The 22,848-nt window shown below is 36.4% G+C and overlaps 1 protein-coding gene across 1 annotated transcript in view; it reads right to left on the minus strand.

The window, feature by feature from the left end:
* LOC143226506 (kyphoscoliosis peptidase-like) overlaps nucleotides 1-22,848 on the minus strand; it is a 49,573-nt gene that overhangs the window by 17,727 nt on the left and 8,998 nt on the right. Inside the window, exons 2-4 of the mRNA XM_076457533.1 lie at nucleotides 13,724-14,640; nucleotides 7,467-7,582; nucleotides 1,082-1,186 (exon numbers count right to left, since the gene is read on the minus strand). Coding sequence (XP_076313648.1) covers nucleotides 1,082-1,186; nucleotides 7,467-7,582; nucleotides 13,724-14,635 — 1,133 coding nt within the window. The 5' untranslated portion in view covers nucleotides 14,636-14,640. The remainder of the gene's footprint in view (nucleotides 1-1,081; nucleotides 1,187-7,466; nucleotides 7,583-13,723; nucleotides 14,641-22,848) is intronic.

Consider the following 22,848-nt stretch of genomic DNA (forward strand, 5'->3'; position numbering starts at 1 on the left):
ATACCAGCCATATTGAAAATACAAAGTGCCAGTTCGTTTAAAAGTAGACAGATAAAGCGATAACTGATTCTGACTGGTTGCGATTCTTTTGGTCCACAGTTTAACATATACAGTCGGCTTACACCCAAACCACAGAGGTTTCTGAAGTAGCAATTTGACTATTGTGCATATATAATTTAGCACTTTTAGTTTTCTTGATGTGTAAAGTTCGTTCAGTCTTGGCGTGATTATTAGCATCTGCAGATCGCTGTATAGAATCCTAAAACTAAATTCAAAACATGAAAGGTATGACATATAATTTGATAAAGTACAGTCAGTGTCTTTAAGGTTGAATTTTGACTCAAGTGCAAACAATAACCAGTTCCATAGTTTATCATGAACTCTAGACATTTTATAAATTGTAAAATGTTATCCCACTTTTTTTTTATTAAACTTGGCAAAACAACAACAACATAAAAACCGAAACAAAATATATAGAAAAATCAGCTCAGCAAAAAATGTACAAATTGCTATAAGTTTTGGGCCCTGATTATCATTTGCGTAAAATAAATGGAAATGAAAAGTTAATAACCGTAAGTCATCATGAATAAACACTAGAAACTACAACAATGTTCGTTTCTGTGAATACAAGATATCTGTGTGCCATCAACACTAGAAACTAAAGCAATGTTCATTCCTAATAATAACAGATATCCGTATGCTATCTACAATAAAAAGAAGAAACTACAACAATGTTCATTCCTGTGAATACAAGATATCTGTGTGCCATCAACACTAGAAACTAGAAAATAAAGCAATGTTCATTCCTAATAATACAAGATATCTGTGTGCCACCAACACTAGAAACTAAAGCAATAATCATTCCTAATAATAAAAGATATCCGTGTGCTATCAACAATAAAAACAAGAAGCTACAACAATGTTTATTCCTGTGAATACAAGATATCTGTGTGCCATGAACAATAGAAACTAGGTACTAAAGTAATGTTCATTTCTAATAATAAAAGATATCCGTGTGCCATCAACAATAAAAACTATGAACTACAGATATGTTGCAATGAGTACTGAATTGTCTTCTCACCTGCATAACTCACTAAACAAAGTACAGTAATCTTTACTGACTCCCTCACACACATGTAGAACGTCTTCGGGGTTTAATCGTACATCCATATATTTCCAGTCATATCTGTAGATAAAAACAAATTAAATTTATATTTACCGTAATCACGAATATTCATTATTCAATTACACGACGTTGAGAGTAAAAACACAAAAACGAATCATATACACTGCTGGCCAAAATCTTAAGGCCAATGAACATAAAGAAAAAATATGCATTTTGCGTTGGTAGACTCAACCTGCCCCCCGCTAGTACAGCGGTATGTCTCCGGATTTACAACGCTAAAATGATGGGTTCGATTCCCCTCGGTGGGCTGAGTAGATAGCCCTCTGTGGCTTTGCTATAAAAAAACACACACAAGACTCAACCTTTTATTAGAGTAGAGCTTCGAAAGATGAAGATAAGAAAAGATAAAATAAAATTTTTTTTAGCATTTAATAGGGAAAATGTCAACACTATGAAATTAGCCTAAATACTAGCTGGTCAAAAGTTTAAGACCATACCAAAAAGAAGTCCTAAACAGGGTAGGAAATGCCCAACAAGAGGGCTCAGTAGTGAGTTGTACGGCCGTCATTGCGAATAACTTCAAACATCGCTTTGGCATGGTCGATATAAGCGTTTGCAGAAGGCTGGCTGAAATGTTATTCCAAGTGGTGAAGATGGCTTCACGAAGATCATGCACTGTTTAGAATTGACGTTTATTTCTATAGACTTTCCTTGCCATCCACCCCCAAACATTTCCAATGGGGTTCAGTTCGGGCGAACACGCTGGATGGGCCAAAAGAATCACGTTATTCGCCATGAAAAAGTCCTTTGTCCAACGGGCATCGTGGATTGCAGCGTTGTCCTGCTGAAGGATCCAATCATTTCTACACAAGCTAGGGCCTTCAGTCAATTAGGATGCTCTCTCCAACATGTCAATGTAGCTAGCTGCTGTTTGACGCCCCTGTATAACCTGAAGCTCCATTGTTCCATGGAAGGAGAAAGCACTCCAGGTCATGAGGAAACCTCCTCCACTGTGTCGTGTAGAAAATGTCTCCAGTGGGATATTGTTATTGTACCAGTAATGTTGGAAGTCATCTGGACCATCCAGGTTAAAATTTTTCTCATCAGAGAACAAAACCTTCGTCCACTATTCTATGTCTCGTGTTTGGTGCTTCTCAGCAAAGTTTAACCGAGCTGTTTCGTGGTGTGGAAGGAGGTGTGGCCTTTGAAGCCTTTCTCTCGCAGACACCGTCTTATTGTTCTTGAGCTGCATTATGCGTCCGTAAGGACCTTAACCTGGTTCGACGATCGGCTGGTGTCTTGCCGGACAACCCGTAGAATCCTCCTGCTCAACGCCGGCAAAATTATCTTGGGCCGACCACTTGAAATTCTCGTTCCGTATCCATTAGGGTCTTTCAAGAAATTTGCAACAGCAGTTTTACTACTCCCAATCTCACCAGCGATGGCACGTTGAGAGAAACCTTGCTTTAGCAGCTCGACAATTCTGCCGCGTTCAAACTCTGTCAGCTTTTTAGCCTTTGCCATGTTTTTACCCAATGTAACACAGGAGATGTCAACGGGAGGTGTTGACAACGCTGATGCTTGAACAAAAATGAATAAATTTCGTTACGTGTTTACCGATTAACAATTCGTTTCAGTATGATCTTAAACTTTTGACCAGCTAGTATTTAGGCTAATTTCATAGTGTTCACATTTTCCCTATTAAATGCTGGCAAAGTTTTTTTTATTTTTATTTTCCCTTTTCTTATTTTCATCTTTCGAAGCTCTACTTAAATAAGTAGTTGAGTGTAACAACGCAAAATGCATATTTTTTCTTTATGTTTATTGGCCTTAAGATATTGGCCAGCAGTGTATATCAACCAGTTAATGTCATTTTTGTTCGAAGATTCTTGTGTCGCTGCTCTGCACATTAGTTATCGTAGGTATCGAATCCCCGAGTTTTAGTGTTACAAATGTTCAAAGTTATCGGTAAATCTTCCGAAGAACAATGGTAAGTTTACGGAATTATAATGCTAAGGTACGAGGCTCGATTTCCTGCGATTTGGATGGCAGGTAATCTAACGTGGCTATTCTCTAAAAGAAACAAAGAAATAAGTGGCCATTAGGCCACGGTGGATGGGGGGACTCAACTCAAAGTTGTAAGAGGCGATGTTTTAAAATAATGAAGTAAAATATTATACGGGAACATGTTTATAAAAAACATTTACTTTAGGGACATTAAGCAAATGTACAGTTAATACAGCTGTGATCGTTTTGTTCGTAAGATTTAAACTGAATTACATAAACTAAGTTACAGTTTTACAAATAACAGTGCTGCTAACGCTTGTCTATTTTGCCCATCCATAGTTTCCCAACTATAAGCCTGACGATTTGTATGGTTAAAATTAAATGTTCGAGCCCTACTGTGGACAAAACAAAGATAGTCCTTTTATCGGCTTTGTGTAAACGAAGAAACAACCTTATTTATTTATATTTATTAAAATCTAATAACATTTATTTAATTATAAGCCTTTTTTTTTTCAAACGACTGTGATTTCAAAGTACGACGAATGAATCCCTAAAGTTTGTTAAATTTTTGTATAAAATGTTTAAAATGACTTTACCGAGAAATAAAACAGTAATACGTATATTAAATTCGTTCGTTCTGGAAAGGATATATGAAATAAATTATACTGAGCATTTACTTCAAAACAAGGATTTCTCAGCCTAAATTAGTTTTTAAACAATATGTTTTATAAATATGTCATCATTTTTCGCTCGTAGAATGGTTCTGAGTTTCTTGTGCTCTTTACAAGTGAAAACATTTAGCTCATATCTCATTTCTTGATCGACTTGATATTTAATTGTATTTTTGAATTTAGTAGTTGAACCCTTCCGATTGACATATTTGACCACGCCCAAGATCTACAGATTAATTTAATCTAATCCTGACTAAAATAATTTCAATTTGAGGGTAGGTTAGTAAAGATTCTGATGAGTAATAAGATCAATTCGGGTATATGTACAACCTACGCTTGGTGTTACTGGCGCATAAAAATATAGCTAATGAAAAGGAAGAAAAAATAAAATAATTTTAAATGCCGTGGTCGTTGATTGTTTGTTTGTTTGTTTTAATTTATCACAAAGCTACACGAGGGCTATCTGCGTTAGCCGTCCCTAATTTAGCAGTGTAAGAGTAGAGGAAAAGGCAGCTAGTCATCACCACCACCGCCAACTCTTGGGCTACTCTTTTACCAACGTATAGTGGGTTTGACCGTCACATTATAACACCCTCACCGCTAAAGGGCGAGCATGTTTGGTGTGACGGGGATTCGAACCCGCAACCCTCAAATTACGAGCGCGGCCGTTGAGGATCCTTTCTTGTTAATATATGACAGGGGTCACCAAACTACGGCCCTCGAGGTCATTTTGTCCGGCCCGCCAGCAGCTAGCCGCTTGGAAATAAGAAGTGACATTTCATCAAATGTCCGACTTTCATGACAAAATAAATCACACCGATGGTCGCTTTAAGCTGGCAAACACAAGACGTTATGGTGAAAAGAAACAAGGCTGTCACGCGCATTTGTAACCAATAGGAAAATTCTTCTTTCGTCCTTGCTGCCCGTTTATTCATATCGAGGCACGTGTCTATAAAAGTATTAGGATTTCGAAAACAAGTACAGACTTAACCCTCGGCCTATCGACTCGTCTTGTAAATTCAGCGGCCTAGGGTTACCGCTTCAGCAAGCTCATTTTTTTTAGAAGTCGGGTTATGCGCTTTTCGTAACTCGTTCTTAGGTAAGTGTCACGGCAAACGTACGTACGTTTCAATATATCTTGTTTGTGCGTTCTTGGACCAGTACAATGCTTTTCTCACAGCGTTCTGTGTTTTTCATTTTCAGATCCTGTTTTTTTCCTCACTCATTGTTATGGCTGCTTTTAAAAGAAAAAAAGTGGACTCTGAGTGTCGTGCTTTCAATGATGAATGGGGAGAAAAGCACTTATTTGTGGAAACAAAAAACCAGAAAGTTACTTGTGTGATATGCACCAAAAGCGTTGCCGTTTTGAAAGAGTACAATCTTCGGCGTCACTATGAAACAAAACATCTATCAACATATTTGAAGTTTTCAGGAAAGTTGCATTCTGAGAAATTTGGATCCATGAAACTTGTTTTTGAATCTCAAAAGAATCTCTTCACGAGAAAGTTTGCTGAAAATGGATCTGTCACTCCTACAAGTTACAAAATAGTGCATGGGATGGCAGAGCGAGGAAAACCTTTTACTGACGGCAACTTCATCAAAGAGAGTATGATGGAAGCAGCAAATGCGCTGTGTCCTGAAAAAGCCAATTTTTTTTAAAGTATCAGCCTTTCAGCAACTTCAGTTGTACGGAGAGCTGTTTGTTTGTTGTTTGTTTATTTTTGGAATTTCGCACAAAGCTACTCGAGGGCTACTGTGCTAGCCGTCCCTAATTTTGCAGTGTAAGACTAGAGGGAAGGCAGCTAGTCATCACCACCCATCGCTAACTCTTGGGCTACTCTTTTACCAACGAATAGTGGGATTGACCGTAACATTATACGCCCCCACGGCTGGGAGGGCGAGCATGTTTAGCGCGACGCGGGCGCGAACCCGCGACCCTCAGATTGCAAGTCGAGCGTCTTAACCACCTGGCCATGTCGGGCCTGTACGGAGAGCAGAAGAACTTGGAGAGAACATCGCATTACAGATACGCCAAAAAGCTAGAAATTTTCTATGGTATTCTCTGGCACTGGATGAGTCTATTGATCTCTCGAGTACGTCACAACTTCTCGTATTCATTCGTGGAGTTAATTTGGACTTTGAGATCACGGAAGAGTTGGCATCAGTTTGCATCATGCAAGGAAGAACAACTGGAGAAGACATTTTCATGGAAGTGCATAAAACTTTGCAAGACTATAACCTTCAGTGGAATCAGCTTAGAGGTGTTACAGTTGATGGAGGAAAAAACATGGCTGGAGTAAAGAAGGGTCTGGTGGGGCTGATTAGGAAACAGTTGGAAGATCTTCAACTCCCAAGCGCTTTGTTCATACACTGCATCATACATCAGCAAGCACTCTGTGGAAAAGACTTAGATATTTCTTGCGTAGTGAAACCAGTCATTTCTGCAGTGAACTTCATTCGGGGTCATACACTTAATCTTCGCCAGTTCAAGGCGTTTCTTGAAGAAATTGATTCGGATTTCTGTGACTTGTCTTATCACTCAGCGGTGAGGTGGCTCAGCTGCGGTAAAGTCTTGTCTCATTTTTATAAGCTGAGAAGAGAAATAGATATATTTCTTATCGAGAAATATAGAGCCGATCCACTTCTGTCGGATCCAACCTGGTTGTCAAAGTTGTCATTTTTGGTTGACATCACATCCCACATGAAGGAATTGAACTTGAAACTTCAGGGGAAGAATAACCTTGTCTGTGATCTCTATAGAATCATTAAAGGATTTCGGAGAAAGCTGTCATTGTTTGAAGCACATTTGGAAGGAGGAAACCTCTTTCATTTTCAGTGTTTCAATGAGTTTCATGCTGGAATCACAGAAGATGTCAACCTGGAGTTTCAGACAAAGATTATTGGTGATTTAAATAAGCATTTTTAGAGAGATTTTCGGATCTCGAGAGAATCGAAAGTGACATTCTCCTTTTTCAGAATCCTTTTGATTGTGTCATTGATGACGTGTCAGTGGAACTTCAGCTGGAGGTCATCGATTTGCAAGGAAATGACAGAGAGGGGCAACTTATTGAATTTTACAGCTGCTTACCTGAAGATGATTTTCCAAAGCTGTAGCAGTTCGCATCTGGCATGGCATCAGTGTTCGGAACAACTTATGTCTGTGAACAAGCATTTTCAAAAATGAAGTGTGTGAAGTCGGTACATCGATCAAGGTTGACTGGTGAACATTTGAAAGCAATTCCAATGATTGGATGCAGCAATCCAAAACCGAACATTGAAGATATTTTGAAAGCCAAACGCCAATTTCATAAATCTCACTAACTTTTTGCGGCTTAGTGAAATCGAGATATGTACTCACTATGTATGATGTGACAATTGTTTTTGCTAATGTCACCTTCTTTGATAACCTTTTGGTAAATAAAAATGTTGTAAAACAGTTGTATATCTGTTTGTTTTTTATTATATGTGTGTATTGCATGCTACTCCCACATGGCTAATGTGGCATCCTAAACTTAGTGTTAAGTCTTTTACAGAGAGCTTTCGTTCTAGCTTATGAGTATTAAACACAGTGATCATTTGGCCCGTGCTTCTCATTCCCCAAGTAATCTGGCCCCCTGTGAAAAAAGTTTTGTGACCCCTGATATATGACATCATAAACTTACGTCATGTTACTGGCTATCCACGTAAAGAAAGCTCGGACTCTCTGTAAATCGGTTTTGGCACCTTGAGTTAAATAACTGAGAAGATTTTGTACTGACGTTTTTGCAGATTTCGGGGTCTGAAATACGAAATATTACGTTTAAATTAGTTTGGCATAGAGAAATACTATTATCAAACGTACAAACAGCTATAACAATCACTTATTTTTAAGGTTATTTACAAATCAAATATTATCATAATTCCAGCTAATTGTTACAACTTTAGCAGAAATTATAACGATATTTGATTTGCAACAATGTAATTAAGTTATCAACCCTAATTACTGTTATTGCTTTAACTGATAATTAGTAATCACATAAGATTTTATAGTCAAAATCACAAAATACTCATAATGAAATATGATAACAAATATAGTGTATTTATATCGAATACATTAGATTATACAACTCAAAGAGAAACTATTTTGACTGATGTAATAACATTTGTTAAATTGTAAAATACACATTGAAAACAACAACAACAGTGAAATCAAATTACACGATTTTTTTCTCTAAATTTCTAGTATAGTTACATATAATTGTGAGTTTACTAGCTATTTAGTTTTTGTTTGACTGGATTTCTCGAATAATTTCAACAAATTAATATATCAATAGAGATAGCTTTGATTTTGTTTATGAAATGCAGAATATAAATTTAGCAAAAAATATTTAGGTCCTAAATTGGGCAAGCTTTGGTATAAAATGTCTATACACTAATAATAGTTTGAAATTATTATGCAAGATTGGATCGCTTATCTCCTCTCAGCCCGACATGGCCAAGTGGTTAGGGTTCTCCATTCGTGCTCTGAGGGTCACAGGTTCGAATTCCCCTCGCACCAAACATTCTCTCCCTTTCAGCTGTGGAGATGTTATAATGTGCAATTAATCCCACTATTCGTTGGTAAAAGAGTAGCCCAAGAGTTGGCGGTGGGTGGTGATGACTAGCTGCCTTCCCTCTAGTCTTACACTGCTAAATTAGGGACGGCTAGCACAGATAGCCCTCGTGTGGCTTTGTGCGAAATTCCAAAACAAACAAACAATCGAAACAATGATGTCATTTTCTGTCCAAAAGCACGCAGATTTGGAAATCGATTTTTTAAAAGTAGTTTAAAGAAACCTGATCTTTTTTCTTGTCTGGTTTGCAGAAATGGATCAGCTTGCAACTCACATAATTCAGGTTGAACATCAACTTGTTGATTTTCTATGTCAACACAAAGAGGATTATTGAGCAGCTCTATCCTGTTTTATAAAATTTCAAATTATTCGAATCTTGCGTTAAACAGATCTATGATATCTTCAATATTTACAAAAAATTCTGAAAAATCAAGTGGCTCGTCATCTTTGAACTGTTCTGTTAATTGCTGACAACTTGAAGAGTGGACCAAGTCGTTGTTTTCTAAACAAACTTTGAAAATTCTTAGCTTGTTTTGAAACCCATTTATGTTTCCCATTAAATCTGATACCACCTAGTTCTGCCTCTGGAGCTTCAGGCTGAGGTCGTTAAGGTGAGTGGTGATGTCTGTGAGAAAAGCCAGTTGTTTCAAAAAGTCCTTACTTTTGAGCTCTTCTTCCAATTGTGTTGCATCTGATGAAACAAACCGATCGAGGAATGCAGGGATTTCTTTCCTTATTCCAAAGAATCGTTCAAGATACTTTCCGGCACTGAGCCACCTAACATGGTTGTAAAGAACCGAATCCCCATATTCTACCTCAATATCCTCCAAAAACTGCTTCAGCTGCCGATGTAAAACAGCTTTGTTTCCTCCTCTTATCACGTTAAAAAAACTTCGTTTTGTTTAACTGATTTCCCACACAAAACTCCTTGATGAATAACACAATGAATTGTTGGATAAGTTACTTCATTTTCCCTAAGAAAACCAACAAAGCCTAATTTTTCCAATCATCACAGGCGCGCCATCGGTCACTATTGCTGAGCACTTATTGAAACCTCCGATTTTATCAACTGAATTTTTCACTGCCTCGAAGATATCCTTTCCTTTCGTGGTCTCACAAAGAGCACATACATTCTATAATTCCTCTTTCGTTGAAAAATCTTCATGAATAATGCGTACAAAGATTAACAGCTGGCTTACATCTGCTTGATCAGTATTTTCGTCAACAAAGCGAGAAATAAGCACTTTTTTTAACCAATCCAACAAGTGAGTTTTCTAATTGTTCTCCCATATCAGTAACCCTTCTTTGTATGGTTTGGTTGGAAAGTGGCACTGATTCAAATTTCTCAGCAATTTTGGCATCCCCAAACGCCTTTGCCATTTCAACAGCACATTTTTTTACTTAACTGCCATCAATAAAAAGTTTCTCTGCTCTTGCAAGTACAAGAGAAACGATGTATGAAGCACCCAAATCAGATGTCTGGCTTTCTGACAACTTGCTAAACATACTCGTTTTTGTTTCAATTTCTTGCTGAAATCCACAATCTGAACTTTTCGAGTTTCTCTTTCATATTTTTCACATTCTTCTTCATACATCACTGATTAATGCTTTTTGACATTAAATTCTTTGGGTACTGATATAATTTGTATACAAACCAAACATTGCAACTTGACATTATTGTCTGTAATTAAATAATCAAGTTCCTAACGTTCCTGGTACACTCCATTTTCACTGTCAACCATACGTTTCTTAAAAATTTTGCTCATGTTTATATTTACCACGAAACTGAACAGTGATAATTTACGACACATCAACCTCCACAACAACAAATGAACAGACTGGCAACAGCCACCAGCCGAGCGAGTTCACTTTAATATATATGCAAAAACGGCTCGTTTGGGTTAAGAAAATATTTTACGTAGAATAGCGAACAACGTTTCGACCTTCTTCGGTCATCGTCAGGTTCAGAAAGAAAGAAAGAGGTAACTGACCAGAAGCTGACCACATGTTTGGAAGGGGTTGTGTAACTCAGTGTCGGAATGTAGAGGGCGGTGTTAGATGTTTGAATATATAATTTTATTTTATCATATTTAATATAGGTGTAAAGGCGTTCCTTTATATTGGTTTATTTTGGGTTTAAGTTGTTGTATAAGTAAGGCTTCTTTAATTTTGCGTTTGTTTATGTATTGTTTCTTTATTTAGTATTTGAGTGTTTTCTATGGTTATGTTATGTTTATTTGACTTGCAGTGTTCGAAAACGTGTGAAGGTGACTTTTTATGTTCTTTGAATCTGGTTTCCATTTTTCTAATTGTTTTTCCAATATAGAAGTCGTGGCAGTTATCACATTGTATTTTATAAATAATGTTGGTGTGGTGTTTGTCAGCGTAGTTTTTACATAGTATAGACCTCAATTCTGTGCCTGGTTTTTAAATAAATTTGGTATTAACTGGAATGTCATATTTTGTTACCAGTTTTTGCCAAATGTTGGTTATTTGTCTGCTGATGTCGGGAATATATGGTATACAGCAGTATATGGTTTCGTGATTTTTCGATTCATGAGATATATTTACGAGTTCACTTTGTCTAGCAGAGGGGAGGGAGTGTATAGCTGAGCGAGTCCACTTTTTCAAGCAGGGGGAATGATGGTATAATTCGCCGAAGTGTATGTGGTAAAATTTAAAAGCCATTACTTTCAAGTCATTTCTGTACAGACCCCCACTAGTACATCGTTAAGTCTATGAATTTGCAACCCTAAAATTAGCGGTTCGATTCCCCTTGGTGGGCTCAGCAGACAGCTTGATGTGGCTTTGCTACAAGATAACACACACGTTTCTGAGAAATTATAAAGGCATAAATAATAAACATACAGATGCACGCAAAATAAATTTTGAAATATCATTTGTGAATGTCAGTTGGAGCTTTCATGCATTTTTACCTCGCAAGTCAGAATTTTTCATTTCTTCACAATAAAAAAATGTTATAAAAGTAGATTATTTTTCAATAGACCTTCACGGATCATACAAAACCGTGTCTGTTGGAAATCCCCGCTCAGAGACATAAAAATTAACTTTTAAATCAATAAATACATGTTAGAACGAATGCTACTTCAAGTTAGATAAATTTCATAAATATAAAAATTGGAAACTTGTGGCTTTAATTAGCGGTTTCCCATCTTTAATTAATTTTTTTATCAGTAAATTGACAATACAAATTAGTTTGTTTCGTTTTTACTCGTACATAATGTTCGTTTTTGTGTTTAGCTCTGAGCTATGTATTCAACTATATGCAGTGTTTCCAAGTTACGTCGGCCTGGCATGGCCAAGCGTGCGACTCGTAATTTGAGGATCGCGCCAAACATGCACGCCCTTTCAGCCGCGGGGGCGTTATAATGTGACGGTCAATCCCACTATTCGTTGGTAAAAGAGTAGCCCAAGAGTTGGCGGTGGGTGGTGATGACTAGCTGCCTTTCCTCTAGTCTTACACTGCTAAATTAGGGACGGCTAGCACAGATAGCCCGCGAGTAGCTTTGTGCGAAATTCAAACAAACAAACAATCCAAGTTACGTAAAATATTTTGTTTCATTTCTAAATGCGGAATGCAGATTTTTTACTTGTTATTAGTTTTTTATTTTCTGTTCTTCATTACAACCAGTTGATTATTTTTGTGTATTTCACTGTGTACAGTTATAGACATTTTATTCTTAAATAGATTCTGAACTTCCCCGTTATTAATCCTAAAATGCCAGATATGTTTTCAAACTATTCAGAACAGGAATGGTCCACAAGTTGCATTACACTTAATACTCCCCTCCCTTCTTCCAATATTTGAATACACAGAAAATTATTCTCGTGTTTCTGATTTAAATCCAACCTAAACATTCTCATGTTTCATATTAACATCCGACCTAAACAGTTTCGTCTTTATCATTTAAATCCAACCTAAATTCTTTCGTGTTTCTCATTTAAATCCAGCGTAAACAGTCCTATGTTTCTCACTTAAATCTTATCTAAACAGCCCCGTGTTTCTCAGGGTAGGCCTCACGATGTCAGTGAAAATAACTTCATTGCTTTCACCCTTTATACTAAATTCCGATACATCCATGAAGAACATCCATCTGCTTTCTGAAAGAACAGGAGTCATATTGTTTGTTGTTGTTCTGTTTGTTTGTGTTGTTTTTGAATTTCGCGTAAACCTACACGAAGGTTATCTGCGCTAGCTGTTCCTAATTTAGCAGTGTAAGACTAGAGGGAAGGCAGCTAGTCATCACCACCCACCGCCAACCCTTGGGCTACTCTTTTACCAAGGAATAGTGGGAATGAACATCACATTATAACGCCCCCACAGCTGAAAGAGCGAGTATGTTTGATGTGACAGGGATTCGAACCCGCAAACTTCGGATTACAAGTCGAGCCTCTTAACCACCAGCCTTTGTTGTTGTTTATCCGCCTTATGTTTTCCTTTGCAAAATATCAAACCAAGAACGCTATCATAGTTCGAAGGTGCTACCCGTCGTAGGTGCAACAAATTCTACATAAAATCTAGAAAAAAATTCGCACATCCGGGTGACGTGTGCAAATGTAGTGTATTCCTTTACTACTTAGTTCATAAGTGCTAACGTTAGAGTTTTGGGGACTCATAGAATACATTTTTGAAAATGATCATAGTAACGTATAGAATATGTTTTATATTAGAAAGTTTGATGCAAGAAAAAATTAATATTTTTAGGATAATGTTCTGAAGACGTCGCAATATAAAGCGATTGCGAAACTGAGAGCACAGTTGCTCTTCCTACTATTATTATTCAATAGTTTTGTCTCAAGATCCTAATTTAATAGAAAGTGACAGTATAAACAGCTAGTGAAACTCTTTAAAGCTTCGAGTTAACGGTTTTGAGAAGAAACCGTTTTCAAAAATTAAAACGTTTCGTATATTCCAGTCTAACTCTTGACGTTTCGTTCAGCATTGAAACATATATATTAAGATACCTGTAAGTATAGTAAATGTTATTCTCGTATTTGACTGACCATGCAAGCTGTTCGGGCTTTTAGTGACAGCAAATCAGTAACATTTCAAAATATTCAACTTCATGAAACTAATTCAAACAAATATAACTCTAAATTATTAAAGAATTTGAAAAATAAAGAACTCTTGGACTTACAAGTGATTTATAACTAATTTTACAAATTAACTGACCTCTGGAGACCTACGTGGCTGTTAAACTGTTTATCAAGTTTCTAATATTACAGAGAATTGAGAATTTTTATGGAAACTGAAAGTGTCTAGTTACCGTTAGAAGTTAGCAGCACTAAATAGGATTAAAGCTTACTCTCAAAGCATGTTGGTCTATCTCCAGAAATATGTCACGATTAGGGACCATCTCCTTCTTCTTACAAGGTGGGGGGCGGGCAGCATATTCAGGAGCTTCGTCTGTAATTGGATCGTTAACAGTCTGAACAGCAGTTTCTGTTTTTTTTGTAGGTTCATAACTGTGTTTAGGTGACGTGTCGTAACGAGAGGTGTCTTCACACTGTCTTGGTGACCTTGTAATGCTTTCTTGAATGTTTACTTTATTGGATAGGTAGTGTGTGGTGGCCGAAAACGACTCGGCGAGTTCTCTTTCTATATGAGCAAAAGGTGACGTCACATTAGAAGAGTGAATGATTGTTGTTAACGAGTCTGGAACAAAGTCCACATTAGTTGATTTGTATGGTCTGACGGCTAGGGCAGTTTTGTATTCTGAGGTGTGGTTTGATATAATTCCATTGGTCTGTGTCAATGAAAGTTGGCGGACCGTTTGTGTAGAATGATTCATTGTGGAAGCTACTACCTGTATACCGATATCAATGGTTATTTTGTCATTTGTTTGTGAAGAGCTGTGACACAATTTACCCTGTGGACGATCCGTCTGTACTTTCACACTTTTTACAAAATCTGTCTCGTTTAATTTTCCAGCCAGTGTCTGCGTTTCCATATCAAATATATCATGTCCTTGAAAACCCTCGAAATAAGGTTCCTCCAAGTCTTTACCGGGACACGAAGGGATATCTGTTTGAGTGACAGAGTCCATGAGCTCAAACACATGATCAACTTGAATCCCGAGATCAACGACTTCATGTTTTTTCCTTAATACAGCAACTTCATTATCAGATTTAGGTCCTGCGCATGCCAAGTGAAGCAGCACTAGTGCCTTGCTGAAAGGCGACACCGTTCGGAAATTTTTACTTGATCCACAACCCATAACTCCTACAAATTAAAAAAAAAAAAATTGAAAAAGATAAATATAGAAAAATAACATAATCATTGTTTAACCATGACAAGTTCTAACATTGTTATGAATGTTTATAAATAATGAACCATTCAAATCTAAATCTAACACGCTGTTGATTAAACCATACATGTGTAGAATACATTCGCGAATGTTCAAGACGTTGTATGTTAACTTCTATAGCAGTTATACGTTCACTGGTGTCGCAAGGATACTTAGTCAAAGAATTTGTTTGTTTGTTTTTGAATTTCACACAAAGCTACACGAGGGCTATCTGTGCTAGCCGTCCCTAATTTAGCAGTGTAAGACTAGAGGGAAGGCAGTTAGTCATCACCACCCACCGCCAACTCTTGGGCTACTCTTTTACCAACGAATAGTGGGATTGACCGTAACATTATAACGCCCCCATGGCTGAATAGGCAAGCATGTTTGGCGCGACAGGGATGCGAACCCGCGACCTTGAGATTACGAGTCGCACGCCTTAACACGCTTGGCCATGCCGGGCCTAGTCAAAGAAGGCCCACTCTTAAATGCATAGGCTTGGGCATTATTTCTCACAGTAACTTATTCTCGATAAATCCTGTGATGCATTTAGTTAGATTGGAAGAAAATGTTCTCTAAATATAGAAAATATATTTTAATTATCAGTTCATTTCATTTGTTCGGTTTGTTACAAACACATCATAAAAGCAAACAGCACTTTTTCGTTAATAAAAAACGTATCAACAAACCGCTAATAGTGTCTTACTCGTTACCAGAATACAGTTTTTCCCAACCTTGTTCATCTCTCGATCGTAACTTGGTCGTTTTTGACCTCTGATTGCTGTGGCAGGATCTACATTTGCGGCTACTAAAACCGAAGTCATTAGCAGGTTTTAAAAAAATCCGCGTGACACGCGCAACGTTTCTGTATGAAGCCTGAGTCAGTATTTGCTTTGGTAAAATTTTGTTCAACATCTATAAAAGAGTTAAATCTTCATATTAGCATTCATTTAATACCTACCCTTTTAGGAAGTTGGAAAAGACAAATAGGTACATTTAGGCTTAGTTACGAATGTCTAGTTGATAAAGTATCCTTTATCCCAGTGTTCTTTCGGTTTCTGTGCTGAAATATAAACAAACAAACAAACTCTTCATAACAATTCGTCTCATTACACACGTTTTTGAAGTATAGATGAATACTTGAAAAATGTCCTTTCAAACCACTAGGTGGCGAATCGTATGTCTAACGTAATTTTTTTTTACAACGATTTTTGTGTAAGTTTGTAAACAACGTATGAGTGTTATAGGGCTGAAGTCGAATATTTCACCTTTAAAATGTTTTTGATTATAATAAGTATATTTTAAAATAATCTGTATACTTTTCTTTATTTTAAAACTTAAAGATAAATGGTAACACTATTGCTAGATGCAACTTATGAGCATCAAACACTTATACTTGAGAGCGGGAGGGGTTATTTACTTTTCACAGGAACAAGATAATTCTTGGTGTTAACAAATTCTAGATGAAACAAAAGTTTTATACTTGTTTCTTAAAGTTTGGGATAAACTGACACAAACATGAAATTATTCTTTAAAACGTAAAATGTGAAACTTCTGTAGTTAAAATATAAACCACCCAAAACTGGTTTATGATAATAAGATACCAGTAATACTAGTTCGTTATTGAAATTCTACTCTTGGCAGGGAAGACTCGAGATAGATCAGGGAGTGGATTCTAATAATGTACAGTAATCTCCCAACTAAGGGGGTTCCAACGCGCACATGTCACTTACACATGATGTGAATCTGAACCCGATTCTGATTTTGTATTCCTGGGATGCCATGTCTGACGATGTTTCATGTCCCCGCTATCATACTGACCTCCACTTAGGGTGATCACAGAAGTACCCATCTTGGGGTACTTATACAAGTAACTGGGGATAACTGAAGAAACTGATCGTTACATTTAAGTCCCTATGGCAGATCTGTAAACCCTGCAGCAGATCACGGATACTTCATGTTACCATATGAAATCGCATTATGTATAGTCGGAATACTCATTTAAATTTCAAAACCTATTCATCATATTGATGCACAATGTGACATAAAGAGATTATTAGGATTTGTACTTAATTTTACATGTTTTATTTTCTGAGGTGTAGTTAGTTATTAGTGTGAAAAACTAAGAACCAGTGCCAAACAATAGGGCCTGGCCTGACATTAGTAGCTATGGCGCTCAACTCGCAATCTGTGGGTTGCGGAATTGAATTCTGTCACTGACCGTGTCCGCGCGTGATAATGTTGTACAGTGACGGGTAACACCGCAATGTTGTACAGTGACGGGTCACATCGCAATGTTGTACAGTGACGAGTAACATCGCAATTCATTGATTGGTTAATTGGTTGTTTAGTGTTTATTGACACAAAGCACCTGAACTATATGCGCCAAGCAGCCGGTAAAAAGTAAAATCAGCAAAATATATAAAAATTTGTTGGTGAAGAGCAGCCCAAAAGTTGATTAGTTGTCTTTCCTCTAGTTTATCACTTCAAAATTAAGGACGGCCAGTGCAGATAGCCCTCGAGTAGCTTCACGATAAATTAAAAAACAAATTAATTAGCTAAACGACAGGTGAAATAAAATATGTTTTATTCGTTTGAAGCTCTGGTTTAATCACGATGTCCACTTTGGTGGCACTATCTGTCGGTCAACCGTCAGTACTGCTTCTGAGGAAACAAGTCAACGGAAAAATTTAACTAACTCTATTGACGAGGAGACCAATTGGAAATATACATTAAAATCATAATAACTGTTGTTGTAACAATTTGTTTGCCTATATAACTAGAGTTTCAACCATTGCTGTATTTGTTGTGTACCATCTTGCATGACGAACTCTGGATTGATCGAAACGAGGCGTCAGTAATGAATATGGCGAACATAGTGTGTTTGAAATACTGTTATTATACACTTCTAATTCCTGGAAGTCCTCAACGGAATAGATAAAGAATTAGTGTAAGAAATATTATAGGCCTAATAATGATGTTGTATAACGGGTACATAATTAATTATAGACAAAGATGGGTGATGAAACACACACTGAGTTCTAGGTTTCTTCTTTTTTTATTTCTTTCGAAAAGTTTCAAAGATGACATCATAATCGAAATTCCAGTATTGTCGTATATAACAAATCCTTTACTGGTGATACACACTTCACCTGATTTCTCAGATGAGTTGTTATTACCTTTACATATAAATCAACAGCAGAAGCAAACAAAGAGAAAAAGGAAAGCGATATTTCGGCTTGAATATATCTGTTCCATGTGGGAATATTTCACAATTTGTGAACTTAACATGTTTCACACGACAAAACAAGAAACACAAGTAGTGAACTGCAGTTACAAAAACAATAAAAAATGGCCAGTTAAGAGATTGTAGGTTGACACTAGTTGCTGTGTTTTTTTTTTACGATTAACGACCCCATATCGTCTTAAAGTTGATACTACTCTAGTAGCCCCATGTTGCCTCACCAGCAGTGAATAGAACATAAGTAGCATATTGGTTAACTTTGTGTTTAATGACAAACAAACAAAGCTATCATTATAGTTCCCGTTCATTTTAAAAATTTTATAGAGAAACACGTAACGTTTGTATGTTTGTTTTGAATTTCGCGCAAATCTACACGAGGGATATCTACGCTAACTGTCCCCAATTTAGCAGTGTAAAACTAGAGGGAGAAGGCTTGTTTGTTTGTTTTTTAATTTTGTGCAAAACTACTAGGGCTATCTTGGTTAGCCGTCCCTAATTTAGCAGTGTAAGACTAGAGGGAAGACAGCTAGTCATCACCAGCCACCTACTCTTTTACCAACAAATAGTGGGCTTGACTGTCACATTATAACGTCCCCACGACTGAAAGAGCGAACATGTTTGATGTAATGGGGATTAGAACCCATGACTCTTAGGTTAAGAGTCGAGCACCCTAACCACCTGGTCATGCTCGATCACAGCACGTAGTGAAACTACTGTTTCGAAACACATTTAATGTTTCCACAGTATAAGCAAACAATAAAAAACATGGAAGAAGATTCCATAACATTATATCTTTAAAATATATTTCACAATTTAAACATATAGTCTAAATGAAAAAAAATTGTCTAAAGATTTAAATCTAACATTTCACATGAGGACACTTCGTAATTTCCAGATTATGTACAATAATGAATGGTTTCAACTAAAGAAAGGTACTTTATTCAAGGTACTTCTTGTACTTTGAAGTTGCCTATTAGTTATGTAAAACTATAGAGTCATAAGAAACTAAACACTGTTTAACTTTCAGTTAGTATTTACTCCCTTTGTATTTTATTCGATTCAGCTCTAACTTTCATAAACATACTGTTTTATTGAACGAAAGAGTCGCGTTAATAATTGAGCAAGGAAATGATTGCTTAGAGCGTAATTTAAGAGTGGGAATTATTACAGTTGATGCATAAATCAGTTTTTAAAAGCTTTATGATAGATAAAAAATGTTTTCAATGTGTTTAATTCACGCAATCTCTGCATAAATACCTCTAAACAAACCAAACGTTCAATTTGTCTTTATAAATTATAGACAAGTTTTAGTTTTACTTACAGTTTGTTTTGGTTTGTTTTGAATTTTGCGCAAAGCTACACTAGGACTATCTGCGCTAGTCGTCCCTAATTTAGCAGTGTAAGACTAGAGGAAGGCAGCTGGTCATCACCACCCACCGCCAACTCTTGGGCTATTCTTTTACCAAAGAATAGTTGGATTGACCGTCACATATAACGCCCCCATGGCTGAAAGGGCGAGCATGTTCGGTGCGATGGCGATTCGAGCCGGCGACCCTCGGATTACGAGTCTAGTACCTTAACTACCTGGCAATGCTGGGCCTTTTCTTACAGTAAACTCACATTAAAATTACTTAAATGAAATAAATGCAACCTTTCCATCATGGTTTGAACGACATTCAGTCAATATAATGGTTATTGACAAGTTGAAGTCTACAAAACCTTGTCAGGACATTACGTTATTTCAGTTACTAACTATTATACCCCACTTCCTGCAACTGTCCAACGTAAGTTTGAATATTTGTAATAATAAACAAACAGGTTTTAATGCGCACTGTGGAGCTTTGTGCTTAACAACGGCAAACAATTCACATCTAGTAGCTAAAGTCAGAAATATAAACGTTTGCTTATCAATGCATCGGAATATTGTACAGATCTGGTTGGAAAGTTTATGTTTCGAAAGAAAGGTCCCCTGGACAGTGATTTATGAGGAACAACAAGTGGATTTGAAATGCCTAGTTTCTCACACACTTCTGATTCGAAACCACTGACTAATAAAAAGAATTATGAGAAAAAAACATAAGTATAGAAAACGTCTTCACTTCGACAACTTAGCTACTTAATTATCTGCTCACTCGCCAAAATTCCAAGTTGAAGGTAATGCAACAATATTACCCAGTTGTAAATTTACCTTTGATCTCTATCACTTCGTCGAAATGCAAACTCAATATGAACAAAAGTGAATTCACTAACAAAAACAGACAATTGACTATCAAAACGGTTAACTCAATCAGTAATCGATCATCTACTGTTGTATTCTCACAACTATCAGTTCCAGCCTAACTCCTGTTTTATATGATTCAAATCATTCTGTACACTTCTAGAAATGTTTAGTAATTAAATTATGCTGCCACTACAATAGGGATGGTGTGTATATATATATATATAATAAATAACAATATAAGACGACTATTGTTTCACGAGAATACGTGAACAATACATTTCCAGTAGTAATTGTTTACAATCAACGGAAAAAAGACAGGTACAACAGCAAATAGTGATGATATAGAGTTACTGATGACATACTAATTGAAGTTAATGTGGGTGATGACATAGACGCGTAGAAAAGTTTATATAATGAAAACTACATTTTTCACGAGGGTAGGCTGGTAGAATAACATGGCATTATTCACACAGATAGATTAATAGAATGAAATGATATTGTTCACGAAAATAAATTTATGAAATGACATGACATTATCTACGAAATATGGCTGATGCGTTAACGTGGCATTATCATTCACAATAGTAAAGTTATAGTATCGATAGCGTACTACCAAAGAGAATACATTTATTTAATTACATAACGTTTCTCTTAAGATAGATATAAAAAGGTTCGGCATGGCTAGGTGGTTTGGGTGTGCGACTCGTAATCTGAGGATTGCGTGTTCGAGTCCCCGTCACACCAAAACATGCTCGCCCTTTCAGCCGTAAGTCATTATAATGTGACGGTCAATCTCACTATACTTGTTGGTAAAGGAGTAGCCCAAGAGTTGGCGGTGGGTGTTGATGACTAGCTGCCTTCCCTCTAGTCTTACACTGCTAAATTAGGGACGGCTAGCGCAGATAGCTCTCCAGTAGCTTTGCGCAAAATTCAAGACATAAACAAACAGATATTAAGAATAACTTGAGGTTATCTAAGATGGTACGTTTATAGCATGGCATGACGTTATGCAAGAGGATATATATATATTATCTGGCATACTGTTGTCCGTGAGAGCAAGTTTAAATAATGAAGTGACGTAATCAACAAGGATAGTTTCAAGGAGTAGTACAGTATTATTCATGAAGACAGGTTTATGACACTATTAACGATAGCAAGTTTACACAATATTATGGCATTTATCACGAATTAAATTTATACAAAGTCACAGCGTTATCCAGGAAGACATGTTTATATACGGATACAGCATTTAGAAGGAAGGTGGGTTTATACAGCGGCATAGCGTTGTTGACGAGAGTCATATTTTACAAAAGCACGACATCACCCCGTCTTTGTAGGTTTATAACAAAATGGGTGACATATGATGCAATTTTTCTCAAAAGGCTTCATTCATGTCTTTATATGTACTTAATATTATTTTAAAATCATTTCAAAACGTATAATAAAATTCAAGACTCCTACTTCATGATCATTTAATGAATCACAATATGGTATGACTAAACTTCAACAAATAACTGAGAATGATGTTATACATAATAACTGATGTTATTTATAATAACTTATCTGTAATAACTGATGTTATTTATAATAACTTATCTGTAATAACTGATGTTATTTATAATAACTTATCTGTAATAACAGATGTTGTGTATAATAACTTATCTGTAATAACTGATGTTATCTATAGATATAGTATAGAATTTATATTTTAATTTTTTACTTTATAATAAATACTATATGACTTCAAAATGCATATGTTGAACAAAACTGTTGTAATAACAGATATTTTCTCTTGGCTTATTACTAGGCTACACCATTCCTTGAAAAAAAATGTTTTTTTCATTCCATTTGCCATGATATAATAACAAATGATTTTCTTATTTATTATATTTTTTATCGATTTTTCCAACTTAAACAACTTAGAAATTATTAAACTTTAATTTATTGTTGGAAACTAAAGTTGTTTCAACACCTTGACCTGTAGAAGTTCAACAGGTCAATTGGTTTGACTATTTCGCCCGTAAAACTTCTTCATGTTAACTAGTGTATCATTTCGACCTGAAAAACTCTAAAGGTTAACTGTTTTTACCCTCTAATCATGAAGAGCTCCACGGGTTAGATGGATTGACACTTTGATTCGCAAAAGCACTACTGAGCAGCTGGCATACCAGTTATATTTACGAAAGTTCTACAGGTCCATTCCGATGGAACACTGTAACAAAATTATAAGTTACTTACCTCCTTTATATTGCACCTTCAAGATATATAACTCCCAATATTATTAAATCACAAATAAGCAAAACTAACGCTGTAGATTCAGATATCTTCTTATGCATGTTTACGTTGGTTTCAGACACATTTAGTAAAATATTTTAAAGTGACATTAGTTCAACGAAAATCGAAGAACCGACACGACACCTACTTCGAGCGACACCTGAACTAAAACCGCTATAAACGTTATAGTGGATTGTTTTGCTCTGTGTTGTTATGGTGATGAAAATCTGCATTACTTGCACGGTCAGTTTTATAATATGCAGCAAACACAGTTTTTCCTTGGTCAAAACTATGAAGGAGAGGAATTACTGTTTAGTTGTTTATTTTGAGTCTGTACACCTTGGATTTATCACAGCTAGAGCGGAGCTGAAATAACCGTTCGATCCGTCTGTTGTCCTGCTTAGT

This window comes from Tachypleus tridentatus, chromosome 9 (assembly GCF_004210375.1).
Source record: "Tachypleus tridentatus isolate NWPU-2018 chromosome 9, ASM421037v1, whole genome shotgun sequence".
Classification (NCBI taxonomy): domain Eukaryota; kingdom Metazoa; phylum Arthropoda; class Merostomata; order Xiphosura; family Limulidae; genus Tachypleus; species Tachypleus tridentatus.